Source organism: Peromyscus maniculatus, chromosome 4, assembly GCF_049852395.1.
Source record: "Peromyscus maniculatus bairdii isolate BWxNUB_F1_BW_parent chromosome 4, HU_Pman_BW_mat_3.1, whole genome shotgun sequence".
Lineage (NCBI taxonomy): Eukaryota > Metazoa > Chordata > Mammalia > Rodentia > Cricetidae > Peromyscus > Peromyscus maniculatus.
Window position 1 is genome coordinate 15,128,449 of NC_134855.1, and position 15,198 is coordinate 15,143,646.

Sequence of the window (15,198 nt, forward strand, 5' to 3'; positions counted from 1 at the left end):
TGGATCAACACAGTCCCCTGGTCACTCTGAGGCTTCACCAACTCCAAACTCAGATCTTCTAAGCTGTATCAGGTATGGCATCTGAGACACTGAGACTGATGAGGGGATGCTTGACAGGTGTCAAAACTATTCAATATTGTGTGAACCACTACTAATGTCAGTGGTAGATTACTAATATAAGCATTCTTTCTGGTGTCAATTTTCCCGTGAAAATGTCAGGGGTGGTGATGTGACTCCCTAACTGACAGCTGTTAGGCCCCCCTGGAATGCTGGCTGCCTTGAACAAAGGACTGTCAAGCAGCCAGCCCGACTTCCCTTGTGCCAGCCACAGATGTCTTGAGGAAGCCGCTCAGCAACCACAGCTGCTTGTTGCTAAAGAACACTGGCTCCCAAAGTCGAGGCCCCAGCTGTGCCTGTTTGAAAACAGTGGACGCCAGACTTTCCTCCAACTACGTCCACCCCAGCCAGAGGTAGAGCAGCATTCCCGGCGGCCTACGATGGGGAGAGTTGTGACTGGTACAGAGGGACAGCGCCCTGCCTAGGACAAATACAACCTTCCATGTGCATGAATGTTTGCCGTGACGGGCACAACGCCCCTTCTCTAGATATATTGGCCGATTGTTGAGCTCTCTTACTGTGCCGTCCTGCTGGGCCTGCTGTCTTATGTCTCAGCATTAAGTCCAATAAAAGGCTTCTTGAGCCGGGCGGTGGTGGCGCACGACTTTAATCCTAGCCCTTGGGAGGCAGAGCCAGGTGGATCTCTGTGAGTTCGAGGCCAGCATGGTCTACAGAGCGAGTCCAGGACAGGCACCAAAACTACACAGAGAAACCCTCTCTGGGGGGAAAAAAGACTTCTTGAGGGGGTTGACAGGATGACTCAGTGGATGAAGGCATTTGACATCAAACCTGGCAAGCAGAGTTTGATCCATGGGAGGCACATGGCAGGTAAGAACTAGCTGCTGAAAGTCCTCTGACCTCCACAGGTGTGCCATGGCGTATGCACACAGCCTCCATGCTAAATATAATGTAATAAAAAATGAGAAAGGCAAGGAGAGAGATGGCGAGATGTCTCATTTGGCAAAGTACTTGCCTCATAGATATGAAGACCTGAGGTGAGTTCACAGAACCCATGTAAAAGCGAGGCACAGTGGCAGTGACAATCACCTGTAATCCCCATAATCCCAGATGGTAAAAATGAGAGGTGGGGGGGGGGGGGAGGAGCCCTGGAGATCACTGATCAGCTAACCTAGTCTGCTTAGCAAAGTTCCAGGCCTGTGAGAGGCTTTGTCTCAGACCAAAGAGGGAGGGCACCTAAGACATGACACCCAAGGCTGTCCTCTGCCCCACTACACATGCAAAGACACACACACTCACTCACAGATACACACACACTCACAGACACACAGACACACACACACACTCACAGACACACACTCACAGACACACACACACACAGACAGACACACTCACAGACACACACACACACACACACACACACACACACACACACACACACAAATAAATAAACAGAAGGCTACGTGGGTGCTGCGTTCCTGCCTTCATCACCCACCACCAGTAGAGTAGACAGATGAGCTGGTGGGAAAAGGAAGGGCCAGCACTGTGACAGCTGCCAGACAATGGCTGAAGAGCCACAGCAGCTGAGCAGCAGTGGAGAGGCAGGAGAGGTGGGAGCTGGGGACAACAGCCACCCTCACGACGTTGGTGATGACGACAGGGGCCAAAGCAAAAGCAGCAGGGCTGCTGTGGCCCCAGGGGCCGCTGTGACAGTGGTCATGTAAACAAGCAGCAGAAGGAAAGAGATGGGGCGGTGGAGAGCTCAGGTTGAAGAACAGGAAGCTGTAAGACCAGAGAAGGCAAGCTGAAGACACCGGGTGTGAGTTCTGAGAACAGGCAGGCTTTAAAGGCCAAGGGTCTCAGGCCCCCGGGCTGGAACTCTGACATTCCCCCGCTGTCAACAGATGGAGAATCCCGTCTTTCTGGGCCTACACAGAGCTGTCATACATCACTAAGGGTCCCGGTAGCCAAGGCCAGCATCAGAGCTATAACTCTGCACAGTGCCACTCGCTCCTGGTCCCAGCTGCTGCCACTCACTGCAATCTGCAGCTGAGAAATGCAGAAGCTGCCCATGGATCAGCTCCGGAAGTTTCTTGCCATCCACCATTTCTATCCATACAAAGCAAAAGAAGCCCCAGCGGGTGACCCAGGGGCAACCTGGACAGCACCTGACCTCAAGGGGGCTTCTTGGATACTCGGGAGTGAGACAAGGAGACTGGGACTGCACAGCTCAAGAAGCCAAAGAATATGACTCACACCAATGCAGCCCAAGAGTCTGGGGCCCAGAGATTGTCTCAGCGTCCCTGTGTCCTAGAAGGATGCAGTGGTCTGCTGCTGGGGTTCTCAGGATCCCATGATCTCAGCTCTTCCAGGCCCCTCTAGGCTGTGGGTTTCCTGCATTGAATCTTCTAAATGGTGGCTATAGTTTGCCCGCGGGGCAGGTTTCCTGCTGTTGAGAAGAGACCATCTGCAATGCAGTGGCCCAAGAAGCCACACAGAGACGTCATCTCAGCCTCCTGCTGACACACAGCGCCATCTTCCTCTACAGCCTATCAGATGTCCAGGCGTATTACAGACATGAGTTGTACTATGATCTGCAATTACACTTTTAAAATATACAATAAATTAGCACTGAGTATAAATAGCAATTGTGGCTAAAAAGCCCAGCCTTCGTGGAGAGGTCCCACAGTTAGTTTCTTCCACTACTGATGATATGGGTAGTTGGATACAGTTAGTGTCATGCTAACCTACCCTTGCAGGTGTGGAACACATCTGCCTACAATGTTTTCTTTGTAAAAACATTTATTTTATTTTTTAACATGTATCTGTGTGGAGGTACATGCATGTGTGTGGGTCCTCAAAGTCTGGAAGAGAGTGTCAGATCCGTTGGGCTGGAGTTACCTGTGGTTGTAAGCCATCAAATATGGGAGCTAGGAATCGAACTCAGGTCCTCAGGAGGAGCAGCACAGGCTCTTAACCACTGAGTCAGCTCCCCGGTTCCCTAAAATGTTTTCTGTATTCCACATACTGTGACTTCAGTTTTGCTCAGGTTTTATGGAATATTTTGTGTCTACACTTGCAGTGAAAATTGTCCGGCAGTTGTCTTAATACCACCAACGTCCTTGTCAGGCTTTGTATGGGGTTATTCTGGCCCCATTAAAAAGCAAAACAAGGCTTTTCCATTTAGACATTTACTTTTGAACTATGAAAATCTTAGTATAATCTCTTCATTGGTTGAGCATACTGGAGAATTTAGTTTGTAGGAAGATTTTCAATATTGTTGTTGTTGCTGTTGTTGAGTCAGGGTCTCACCATATAGCTCAGGCTGGCCTTGAACTCACGGTGATGGTCCTACCTCAGCCTCCCCAGGGCTGATGCCTGGCTATACTCTCACATGTACAGGGCCATGGAGACAGTGTTCTCCTCTCTGCGTCAACACTGTTTCTTCTAAGGAGTCTGCATCTCATGTAGGTTGTCAGATTAATTTCATAAGGTTAATCATAATAGTCTCTTATTCTGTAACATGTAATGTCATGCTAGTACCAGAACCATACCTTCCTTTTTAATTACTGATGTCCCATTAGTTATTTCCTTATCCTTGGTCAGCTTGGCCAGAGAGTGTCAACATTGTTCATTTCTGTAAATATTCCATTCTTCTTTTATTATCAGCTGTATATTTGCTCGGCTTTCTTCTAACATCTTGCATGTGATGTTTTAATGGTAGCATGAAATGGAGCTTGAGAATGTGGGTTTTGAGTCCGCCTTCTTTTCTACCACAGTCTTTACAGCCACAAGTCTCCACATCAGCTTTGACAGCTGCACCTCACAAAGTTCCCTGTGCTGTACTGAAAATCCACGGGGCTGACATCAAAGAGATCAGCATCATCTCTACCAACCAAAGGATGGAGCAGTTCCATTCATGAGCAAATTGTGTAGATTGAGTCTTCAATGTCAAACTAACCTCTCATTCTGGGGATAACCTCACTCCCACCACAAGGTCACATTCCATTCCCACATCTCCCTCCTGCTTCCCCTTCACGGTCACCTCATCCCTATGTCATAGCATCTGGACCCAAAGATCTGTCCTCAACCTCTGTCTGTCTCTCTGGAATATTACAGATAAAACGCCACTGCATGTGACCTCTCTGGACTGATTAAGTTCGTTCAGCGTGATGCCTTTGAGAACAGTCCACATGCTGTCTCTGTCAGCAGATTGGTCCTTTTTCAGTGGTAGCTAGTACTTCACTGTGTGGACACACCATAGTTTGCCCTGTCCTTTCTAGTTCTAGACCATTCTAAAGTAAACTTACCTGTAAGCTTTAGTATGATCCCATGCTTGCATTTCTGCATGTACACCTGAAAGAAATTGCGGGACCATATGCTGAGTTTGTATGTCAACATAGGAACTTGCAAACTGTTTTCCAAGTACATGTACACCCTACTGTGCTCTCCCAGCAGTGCACGTGAGATGCTATTATCTAACAAAGCCTGGCTGTTGTCTTGGGCATATGGCGTCTGACATTCCCTGGTGGGAATGTCCAATGGTTCGTGTCCAATGGTTAGTTTGCTTTCCTGATGTGAAGGGCTAAGGGTTGACTTTAGTGTTGTTCCTGTAATCTGAAATGCTTTTTCAACGCAGAGCTTGCTTTTGTGTTCAGCTGACCGTGTCCTACATAGTTGTTCTCTCTGTGAGGAAGTCAACCCACTAATTTCCTTCACAGGGTTATTCCTTGCTGGCAGATCTCAGAAGCGCCTTGCCACCCAGGTCATGACAATCCTTCCTTTGTTCTCACCTCACTGCTTTGAGATCAGCAGGAAATTGGGGCCTGCAATCCTGTCAGAGCTGACTTTGTGAGGAACGCCCAGGCTCTGGTCAAGGTCTGCTGACCTGCCTGTGGTTGGCAGCTGACCTGGTGCGGTGGGTCGGAAGGGTGTCTTATCTCTGGAGACTGCTTTTGTACCTTGGTCAGAAACTCAATTGCCCCGTGTGTGTCCCTTCCCATCACACCCACCCACACAGGTGCCAGGGAATACGTGCATGGCAGGTACCCATCTTCATCTGATACACCCTACCGTCTCCACACCTTCCTCCCCCAATACTGCTGGACAGTTAACACATGTGTCTCCCGGTTTCCAAAATACATATACACCCTGTTTGCTTCCCCAGAGTTGTTCATGTATTTAACACCCCTTTCAATGCATGACCTACCACCTTCTGCTGTATCCCTCAGGGTTACTGAGAACAATGTGAGACCAAGCCCTGGGTCAGAAAGGCACAAAAATGCTGCCAGGACCTGTGCTGCTTGCTGGCTCCTGGGTCAGCTCAGAGTCCGAAGCCCAAGCTAGGAGCGTCCCTGGGCCAGTCGCTTAGAAGAGTGGAGCTGCTTTAAAGCCGAGACCACACGGGAATCGCCACTACAACGCTGGCCTTGGGGACAGAGGCTCCTATCTGCCTGTGAAGCGGATGCAGATAGCGGGAAGGCTCTGAGGGATGGAAGCCATGGAGCCCAGTCACTGGGGTGTGAAGCAGAGGAAAGAACATGCTCCCTTGAGGCTCAGGCTCCGGCAGACTCCTCACTGACCTCTCCTCCCTGAACTCCACAACCCATGGCTGCCTCACTCCAGTTCTCCCTCGTCTTTACCCAGCCTCTCCTTGGCCACAAAACACCCCCTGCCTGCCTGCCTGTGACAAAAACCCTTGCCAGTGGACTTAGGCCACCCTGATGCTCCCTCGTTGGTCTCACTTGAGATTCTCAATCACTGCTGCAAGCTCCCTTTGTCCAAATATCTCACAGACACGTGTCAACTGGTCACACGTCATATGGGGCCACCAGTCAGCACTTCAGCATGTGTCCCTCACTTTAATGACCCCAGACACATCACGCTCTTCCTTGGTTAAACTCGGGTTTGGAGAGGTACCAGGACCAGGATCACCACTCCAGCCTAGGGGGCTCCTCTGAGGTCCCCTTTAACTGATCCACCAGCCCAGGCACTTCCTGTTGGGCAAAGCTGAGACAGTGAGTTTTAGACAGTGTCTTTTTTCTAATGTGCGCATATTATGCTGTTGTATTCAGTCTTGACTGTGGCTTAGATATGCACCACTTATCTCTACATGGTGGTTTTTATTCTCTCTCTTTTTTCTCTCCTAGGGCAGACTACAAACTGAACTGAGAGCCCCATGCACACTAGATAAGAACACTCCTGCTGAACTGTGTCTCTGTGGTGGTTTGAACGGAATAGCCCCCATAGGTTCACAGGGAGTGGCACTACTTGACAGGGATTAGGAGGTGTGGCCTTCTTAAAGCAGGTTTGACTATGACGACAATGGGCTAAAGCTCTGAACCCGTAAGCCAGCCGCAATTAAATGTTTTCCTTTATAAGAGTTCTGTGGCCATGGTGTGTCTTCACAGCAAGAGAAACCCTAACTAAGACAATCTCCAGTACTTTCCATTTTTTAAATCTTCTTTTAAAATGTTTGTTTGTTTGTTTGTTTGTTTGTTTTTATGTGTATGGGTGTTTTGTCTGCATGTATGCCTGGATACTTCAGGCTTGCTTGGTCTGTGTGGAAGCCAGAAGAGGACATCAGATCCCTTGGAACTGGAACTACAGACTGCCGTGAGCCGTCCTATGAATGCTGGGAATAGAACCCAGGTCCTCTGGAAGAGCAGCCAATGCTCTTAATCACTGACCTATCCCCACAGGCCCTCAGTTTGAATCTTGATGCAGAGTCTTGCTAACTTGCCCTGGCTGGCCTCGAATTTGTTCAGTAACCCAAACAGTCCATGAAGTTACCATGCTCCTGCCTCAGCTTGCCGAATAGCTTAGCTACAGACCCGCACCTTCTCATTATTACTCAGTTTTCAATGTTTCACTTCCCCGCAGATTTCCTCTTTGGTCCATGAACTGCTCAGAATTGTGTTGTTGCATTTTGAAGTCTGTCAAGGAACACTTCCCATCTCCCTCTGGCACTGAGGTCTGGTTTGTTTGCTATGTGCTTGGGAGACGCTTTCCACGCACCTTCAGTTCTTTCAAGTGTGTCCAGATCCTGTATCACTAGGAACATGTCATATCTTGTAGCACATTGTGTGACTGTATGAAAAGACCATGGGCAGTGCTGTGTGGGTGAGGAGAGTTCACAGATGTTGGTTAGAGTAAGCTGGGTGATAGCAGGCCTGAGGCCTCCAGTGTGTCTGCTGGTTTTCAGTTATTGGTGGAGCGGGGTGACAATTCCAGCCCTGACTGTGGAGATTTCTCTCTCTCTCTCTCTCTCTCTCTCTCTCTCTCTCTCTCTCTCTCTCTCTCTCTCTCTCTCTCTTCATTTCTCTCCCCATTTTTCTCTCTCCATCTTTCTCCCCATTTCTCTCTCTCCATCCCTCTCTCTCCATCTCCCTCCTCATCTCTCTCATCCTATCTCTCTCCATCTCTCTCTCCCCATTTTTCTCTCTTCATCTCTCTCTCCCTTTCCCTCTCTCTCTCCATCTCCATCTCTCCATTTCTCTCCCCATCTCTCTCTCCTCATTTCTCTATCTCCCCCATCTCTCTCTCCATCTCTCTCTCCTCATTTCTCTCTCTCCCTATCTCTCTCTCCTTTTCTCTCCCCCTTCCAAGTCTTATTTTTCTGCTCTATTAACCTTTGGGATGGTAGCTCCTCCCCATGGGGATGGCACAACTCTCCTTGTACACTGCCCCTCATTAATTCATTATGTTTTCTTTGTTCTAGGTCTTAATTAGCTGATATTAAAATCATGTTGTACATTGCCTTAGACTAACGTTAGCCTGTTGCAACTCTATACTTTGACTTCCAGCTCACCTCTATCGTTGATTTTAAAGTAGATTCCTTGTAGACAGCAACAGCCATATTATGGTTTTCAGTCCTTTGTGCTAGTCATTGTATTGTGTTTGGTGTATTTGGACCATTTGCATCTGATATAACTATTGATCTGTGAGGGATGATCTTATTTAAGGACAGTTATAACACAGTACTACAATGACTTAAAATCCAGAAACGTAGACATAGGATGAAATTTGGTGGTACAGTGAACCAGAGCCTGTGCCAGGCGTCGGAGTAGATCCCAGCACTGCTAATAGAGCAAAACCAGAAACCTGCAAATGTATTCTTGATCAGCTCGGGAGACCAGAAGCCTAGGACCTGGTGACACTTTAAGGCATTTGATAAAAGGTATTTTACTGAGAAAGTTAGCATTGTCAGCAGCTGGGACTTGGCCCACCTGAGGACCCTCTGAGTCACAGGGTGGGACATTTCATGTTATCTCAGGGGGAGGAAAAGGCCAGACCCATTATCCTGTCAGTTCTCATCCCTGCTGACTGTGCGTCAGCCAGGTTTCCATCATCGCCTTAGACACTCGAGAGGACACCTTGACAGGAGGAAGGATTTATCCTGGATCCCGGTTTCAGGGGTTCTGCCCACGACTGTTTGGTCTCATGGCTGAGGGCCTGTGGTGAGTCAGAGCATCATGGCAGAGAAGGTGGAACAGCTGGCCATCTCCTGGCGTCAAGGAAGCAGAGAGAAGGACAAGGTGCCTGGATAAGATTTAGTTGAAGGAGGTGCTCTCAGTAACCAACTTCCACCAGCCCCGGCCTTGGTCTGCAGAGTCTCCTAAAATAGGGCCACCAGCTAGGAATAAGCCTTCAACACAAGAACCTGTGGGGGACACTTCAGACCCATCCGTGACAGTGTGGTTATCAACTCACCTGCTCTTCAAGGCTGCGGGTCGGAGAAACACAAAAGAATAATGCAGGCACTAGACTGGGAAGCTGCTAATATCTCGGGATGTTGAGAAATGTCAGCCACAGTTGCAGGAGACAGTAAGGGTCAGCCATCAGCCCTTTTAACTACAGCCCACATTCATTCCACAGCTGCAATGGCTGTCTTGATTTCGTCATACCAAGGAACATAACTGGAGACCTTGAGACAATTCAGCGGCTAAGATAGGCAGGAGACATGGATAATGGGAGATACCTGGAGAGCTCCATTGACCTCCAGCAGACTGAGTGTCCCTGGCTCTGTCAATCACACATTCATATCATTCTCCTCATGTTCAAGGATTGAGACACATGTGCCTATGTGGTAAGATGCTTCCAGGAATGACTCATGCTAATGAAGGACAAGCTGACAGGTACAGAGACGCCTCTCCCATGATGTGGAAATGCTAGCCTGCTTCCTAATCTCTGGTCCTAAAGGGCACCAGCGCCGCCCTCTCACACCCAGAATGTTAGGCCTTCTGCTCAACACCTTCTATAGTGAGGACAAGACCTGGGCCATGCCAGCTCCTCAGCACAACCCAGGGCCTGTCAGAGAGTGCTCATTAAGATTGTTTGTGGAAATGTGAGCCTGTCCACCTTTGGTCCAGACAGGCACAAAGATGCCATTGTGGGACCAGCACCCATCTCAGAGCCATGGAGTGTGGACAGCCCCGCAGGAACTGAAACACTTCTCCAGAGCTGACCTTCTGGGTCTCAGGGCAGGTGGCCAAGTTCAGGAACGGCAGAGTGGGGAGTGGAAGGCAGAGTTCCCACTGGGAAGGAAGCTGGGCTGAGGCCCAAAGACCGGGCAGCCAGGGCAGCCATCATGAACTCAGAACACAGACTGGTACATGGAGTCATGGTGCCTCTAGCATCATTGACCCAAAGGGAATGAGATCTGGCCCTGTTGAGAGCAAGTGGGTGCCCAGCGCTAATGAGAAGGTAAGCTGTGGACTCCAGAGGAACAAAGTTCAATAGGAGCACAAGGGTGGGCTGAGGACAGGCTGTGGTGGACCCTGGTTCTTCATCCCACCTCAGGGCACAAGATGGCAGGAAATGAACACACATGGGCCTCAGTTGTACCAGGGCAGCCCTGGCTCTGAAAATGTCCTCTCAGCGGGTCCTCAGGTGACAAGAGCAGCAGAAGGTCAAGCCCCCTTGTTGGAGATGAATCCCCTTGAGCTCACAGAGGTGACCCCCCCTTCACCGATTCCTTCAGGGGACAAATATTCATGTGTGGCTGGAATCCTTCATGCAGCCAACTTAAAATTGTGAACTATGGAAATTGAACCCTAACTGGTGGTTGAGTAGATGGGCATTGGCCAGTTAGTGAAAAAGGACCAAGACATCTGGAGTCAGAAGTGTCCTGCAGAGCACACAGCTGGCCTCAGTGCAGAATGAAGTGGGTCAGGGTCAGGGTATTGCCTAGTGTGGCAGGGGTCTACCCTGATGATGTTTAACTGACTGGGGTCAGGAGTTTGTGTCCCCACTTATAGGAAGGTCCAGGTGGGGTACCCATGCAGGGATAGGACAGTGAAGTGGCCTCCCTCCCAGGCAGGGGCCGGGCCATCTGGGAACAAGCAGACGTTCTCTGGTGGTGAAGCTCAGCCCTGTCCTCAGCAGCAGGAGGCCAGAAGCCAGGTGTCAGGGGACACAGCTCAGGGCAGCCATGGACAGATGGAGGGCAGGGGTGTGAAGGGAAGCCAGGCCCTCCCCCGCGCCCTAAGTGCCACCTCCCTGCCCCTGAGTCACTCACCTCCCCAGGGTCCTTTGCGAGCATGGCTCTTGGTGGTGCAGACATGGCAGGACATCGTGTGTCTTTCTTCATCTGTAGGTGACAATGAGTTGATATTCATCAGATCCCAACAACAACAACTTTCCTCTTCCATGATGGATGTGGATTTGGCCATGATAGAAGGGCAGGAGGGACATGGCCAGTGCCAAGTGGGCACACATCCCTGGCCATGGGGGATATAAAGGGTACCCTGTGAGCATCTGGAGCAGACATTCCCCAGGTGACTTGCCTTGTGTGAGAGCCCAACGACTGGAGATGAAGAGTTTGCTCCTGACCTTGCTTCTGGAGCTGGTGGCTGTCCTGAGGGCCCAGGAAGTCCCATCGGATGACCAAGACGTGAGCTAGTGAAGGATAGTGGGGGGGGGGGTGGTAAGAGAAAGGCATGGCCTCTGGCTGATGCTGGTGGATATGAATCATGGTTCAGGAAATGGTCTTGAAGGCTGAGTTCTACCCTCTCCTCTGCCACACAGCCCTGTCTGAAGCAGTCAGGTCAGACACTCTGCTGTTTTCTCTGCAGACGGGGCTCTTCAAGGGGCACAGGACTAGAGCAAGGAGCACAGTCAGGCCAGAAGTCCTTGTTGAATTGACACCAAGCACCAGAATGCCTCATAGGCTAGGAGGCACTGCTAGAGGAAGTGCCTTTTGCTGGGTTTGAGACAGCCACGGTTTGGGTCTTTAGGGGGCAGGCACCATTTGCCTATGCTGGGTCAGTGAACCTGTGTGCTGTGCACTCTCTGCTGGGCTCAGATTGGGGAACCATGTGGTCAGCCTACCTAAGGGGCTGCAGCCTATGTTTTGGAATGTCTCTTCAGGGAGCAAGCCGGTGTGCTGGACCTTGGGGGAGCATCGGGACAGGGTTGCGGTGGGCTCAAGCCCCTGTCTGGTACAGGTCTCAGGAATCTGGTACACAAAGGCCATTATGCACAATGACAGCCTGCCGGGGGATAAGATGCCTATGAAGGCCTTCCCCATGAAAGTGACAGCCCTGGAAGGAGGGAACTTGGAGACCAAGATCACATTCTGGTGAGTGTCTCTCACCACAGGTCTCTCACGTTGGCTTTCTGTTCTACTCTATCCATTGTTTTGGTGCGGGTGACAGAAGGCCTGTGCCTTTGAGGGGACAGGGTCATTGGCAATGCCCACGAGTTATGGAGGTTTGAGATGGGATTGGAAGGTATCATCTGACCATGGTGGATGCACCAGGAATCTGAGTTTACTCTTATGGCTGTGACAAACAACAAACACTGTGGCCTAGGGGAACTTGATTTGGCTTGTATGTCCCCATCACAGTCAATTATAAACAATGAGGGCATGAATCCTGAAGGACCTTCTTCCTGGCTTGCTCCCCATGACTTGCTTAGCCTGCCTTCTTTACCCAGGAACACCTGCCCAAAAGTGGCACTGCCCACAGTGGGCTAGGCCCTCCCGTATCAAAAGTTAATCAAGAGAATGCCACATAGACACACCCAAAAGCCAATCTGATGGAGTCAGTCAATTCTCTCTTCCCAGGTGACTCTAACATGGGTCAAGTTGACAATAACTAGGCAGCACAGATGTGCCCAGCTGTGCTGCTGAGAGCAGCTTCCTGTGGTTTGTTGTTTTGTTTTTTGTTTTTCGTTTTACAGGAGAAAGGGTCACTGCCATGACTTTAAAATCTTGATGAAGAAAACTGAGGAGCCCGGCAAATACATCGCCTGTGAGTCCCTTGTGGCCCAGGGTCTCCTGCAGAGAATAGTTCCTGGGCATCCAGCTTCCAGGACAGGCCATTCATTCACTTTCCATGTACCAGACAGTAGAGGCCCTGGGTTGGTCCACCCCAGGTACTAACTGGCTCTTGCCCCACAACAGCTCAGCTTGTGACCCACGGGGAACCATGCAAAGGAATGTAAAGTGGGGGGGGGGCAGCCATTGGTGGGGGTGGGGGGTGTTCAGGCTTGGGACCAAGTTCAGCCCTTATGCTCTTTGGACTTCTCAGATGGGCTCAGCAGGTGTCTAAGAAATAGATCCTGACTAGATATGGGGAACCACACGAGGCCAGTGCTGGACTACCTGAGTCTCCAGGGTGCCCCCAAAAGTGTTCCAAAGTATTCTTTCACACAGTCTCCGATAGTTAATCCGGGAGTGAGATGCTAAGAGTTACTTCTCTGTTTACCTGAAGGCAATGGCAGGAAGACTGTGTACATAGAGGAGCTTCCTGTGAAGGACCACTACATCTTCTACTGTGAAGGACGGCACCATGGGAAATATTTCAGCATAGGAAAACTCGTGGGTGAGGAACCACAGAGATCTCATGTCCTGTCTCTGGTCTCTGCTTCCAGCAGCCATGAGAAGGGCAGCAGCCATGCCTGGCACTTGGGACGGGGAAGCATCCGTGCTGGGCCCAGGATGCTGACAAAGCAGTGTATGGAATCCAAAGTGGAAAGTGGGTCAGCTGGGAGGGCACCTGGCTTAAGTGACCGTTGGAGGCTGGCAAATGCCATCTCTAGTGATCTCGGTAGGTGCCGGTCAATCTGAAGGCGATTAACCTGAAAGAGGCCATGATGCGTATATAGTGTCCTCCAAGGTCAGGGGACAGACCCGTGCATCTGAGATCCAGGGCCCTTACAGGTATGGGGAATGACCCTGAAAGCCTCTTGAGGTTCATCGAGGGCCCCCAGAATCACTCAGTGTCTGGGAGTCCCCAACCCAGAGCAACTTGTCCACTGTCCTATTCCCTCTTATCCTGGCTGCTCCAGGCTAACAGCCCAGATGTTGGCCGGTGTCACTGGCTCTCTGCAGAGCTGAGCACCACCCCTCAATCCTGCCTCACCTCCCCACAGGGAGAGACTCTAAGGAAAACCCAGAGGCCATGGAAGAATTTAAGAGATTCACCCAGCGCAAGGGACTGAGAGAGGAAAACATCTTTGTACCAGAGTTGAGCGGTGAGAGCAGGACTGCCCGGCCTCTGCCTGTGTCCCCTGTGTCCCTGTCAGTCCCTAAACATGCATGTCCGTGTGCCTTCTGCGTCCTTCCTGCGCCTGGTCCTATTGTCCTTGGGTGTTGTTTCCTGTCTCTCCGTGTCCCCTGTGTCACAGGGTTGCCCGGGCCCTGCTTCAGGTCTTGGCTGTGGGAGGGCCTGAGCTGCAGGGGTGAGGGGGTCCTCTTCCTGGGCCCTTCTCACTCTGGGATTCTTTCGGTTTCTGCAGATCAGTGTGTGCCTGGAAATGACTAGGGTAAGTCTCCCCCACACAAACACACCCGTAGGACTGTGGAAAAGCCTAGAATGCCAGGTCAGGAACTAGAGGGTCCTCATCCCATCCACACAGACAAGTGTGGTCAGTAGGGAGGTGGCCCTGAGTATAATATCCAGGACATATAGGAAGTCCTTTCTTTTTGTCATGATCTCTCCTAGTCCCTGGTCTCTGCCTGGTCCCATCCTTTCCATTCTCTCCAAGGAGGCTGAGACCTGGCTACTCATGGGAGTGATACAGGGATCACTTTAGAGGGCCCCAGCGCCTAGCAGGGACCCCACAGAAACACAGGGAAAGAAGATCTCTGACTCATATCTGCCCTGGGCTATCCCTGCCCTTGACTGTTGCCTCTGAACAATGGCGGCAGGGGGCGGGGTACTTACCTGTCTTCCTCTCTCTACCACAGCAGCTACCCAGGTCTGCACCTGCTGAGCAAGCCTTGATTCCAGCACCTGGCTGGGACATCCCTGCACCAGACCTCTGCTGGACCAAACCCCCCACTGCCTCCCCACCCCAGGCCTTGGCCTCCCCTCCCCCACTGACTCCAAATAAAGCCCTTCAGCACTACTCTGGCTCGGCCTCTCCGTGAAGCTTGTGTGGGCTCTAAGAGCTCTGCGGGCAGCAGAGACACGGGGAAAGTTGAGCGACACTGGCTGACCAGTGCCCGAGGAGCATGGCAGCTGACTTTCCTGGAGAGCCAGGTGAGGGCCTAGACGTCCTCACCTGGTGGGCCACTGGCTGTGAGGCTGGACCCTGGCTGAGCGTCTGCGAAGGCCCTGGGGACAAGGCTGTGAGGAGCCATCAGGGCTTTGGGCAGTGTGACTGTCACCACAGGGCTCCTGCTCCAGCAGGACATGGTGGACTACTGGGAGGGCCTTCCTTGAGAAGCCGAGCTCAGTGACAGGGTGGAGCAAGGGTGGCCAGCTCCTCCATCATCTTCCTCAGGGAAGACAGAAGCCGCCACAGCCTCCACCAGGCCTGTTCTCCACTCCAGCCCTCCCCCATAGTTTATCCAGGGTGTGGGCTTTCTCTGTCCAATCGGGACATGGCGGCCACAGTGTGGGAGAAGATGTGATCAATGCAGCCTAGTGTAGCTCCCACATGTCACCTTTGCTGAGGGGTTGTTGGTACTCAGGCTAGTGTCCCTCAGCTCTGTGAGCCTCCAGTCTAACTGCCACCTGGTCACGGTTCTCCCTGAATTCCTCTCCTGTCTGGACCTAGTTCTTGCTGGGAGCTATTGGGTGCTCCTGAGGTGGAGCAGCTGTGCTGCTGTGGGTGGGGTCTGAGGCATCCAGACACTTCGGAGGGCAGGGCCAGGCTGGATCCCACATGCAT

The 15,198-nt window shown here is 51.2% G+C and overlaps 1 protein-coding gene across 1 annotated transcript; it reads left to right on the forward strand.

Moving 5' to 3' along the window:
- The first annotated feature begins 10,672 nt into the window (after positions 1–10,672).
- LOC102919906 (odorant-binding protein 2a-like) lies at positions 10,673–14,429 on the forward strand. Its single transcript, XM_006981003.3, has 7 exons — positions 10,673–10,969; positions 11,523–11,656; positions 12,259–12,329; positions 12,792–12,902; positions 13,453–13,554; positions 13,819–13,845; positions 14,270–14,429. Exons 1-6 carry the CDS (start codon positions 10,769–10,771, stop codon positions 13,842–13,844), a joined length of 645 nt encoding a protein of 214 aa, XP_006981065.2. The 5' UTR covers positions 10,673–10,768; the 3' UTR covers position 13,845; positions 14,270–14,429.
- Positions 14,430–15,198: the final 769 nt, after the last annotated feature.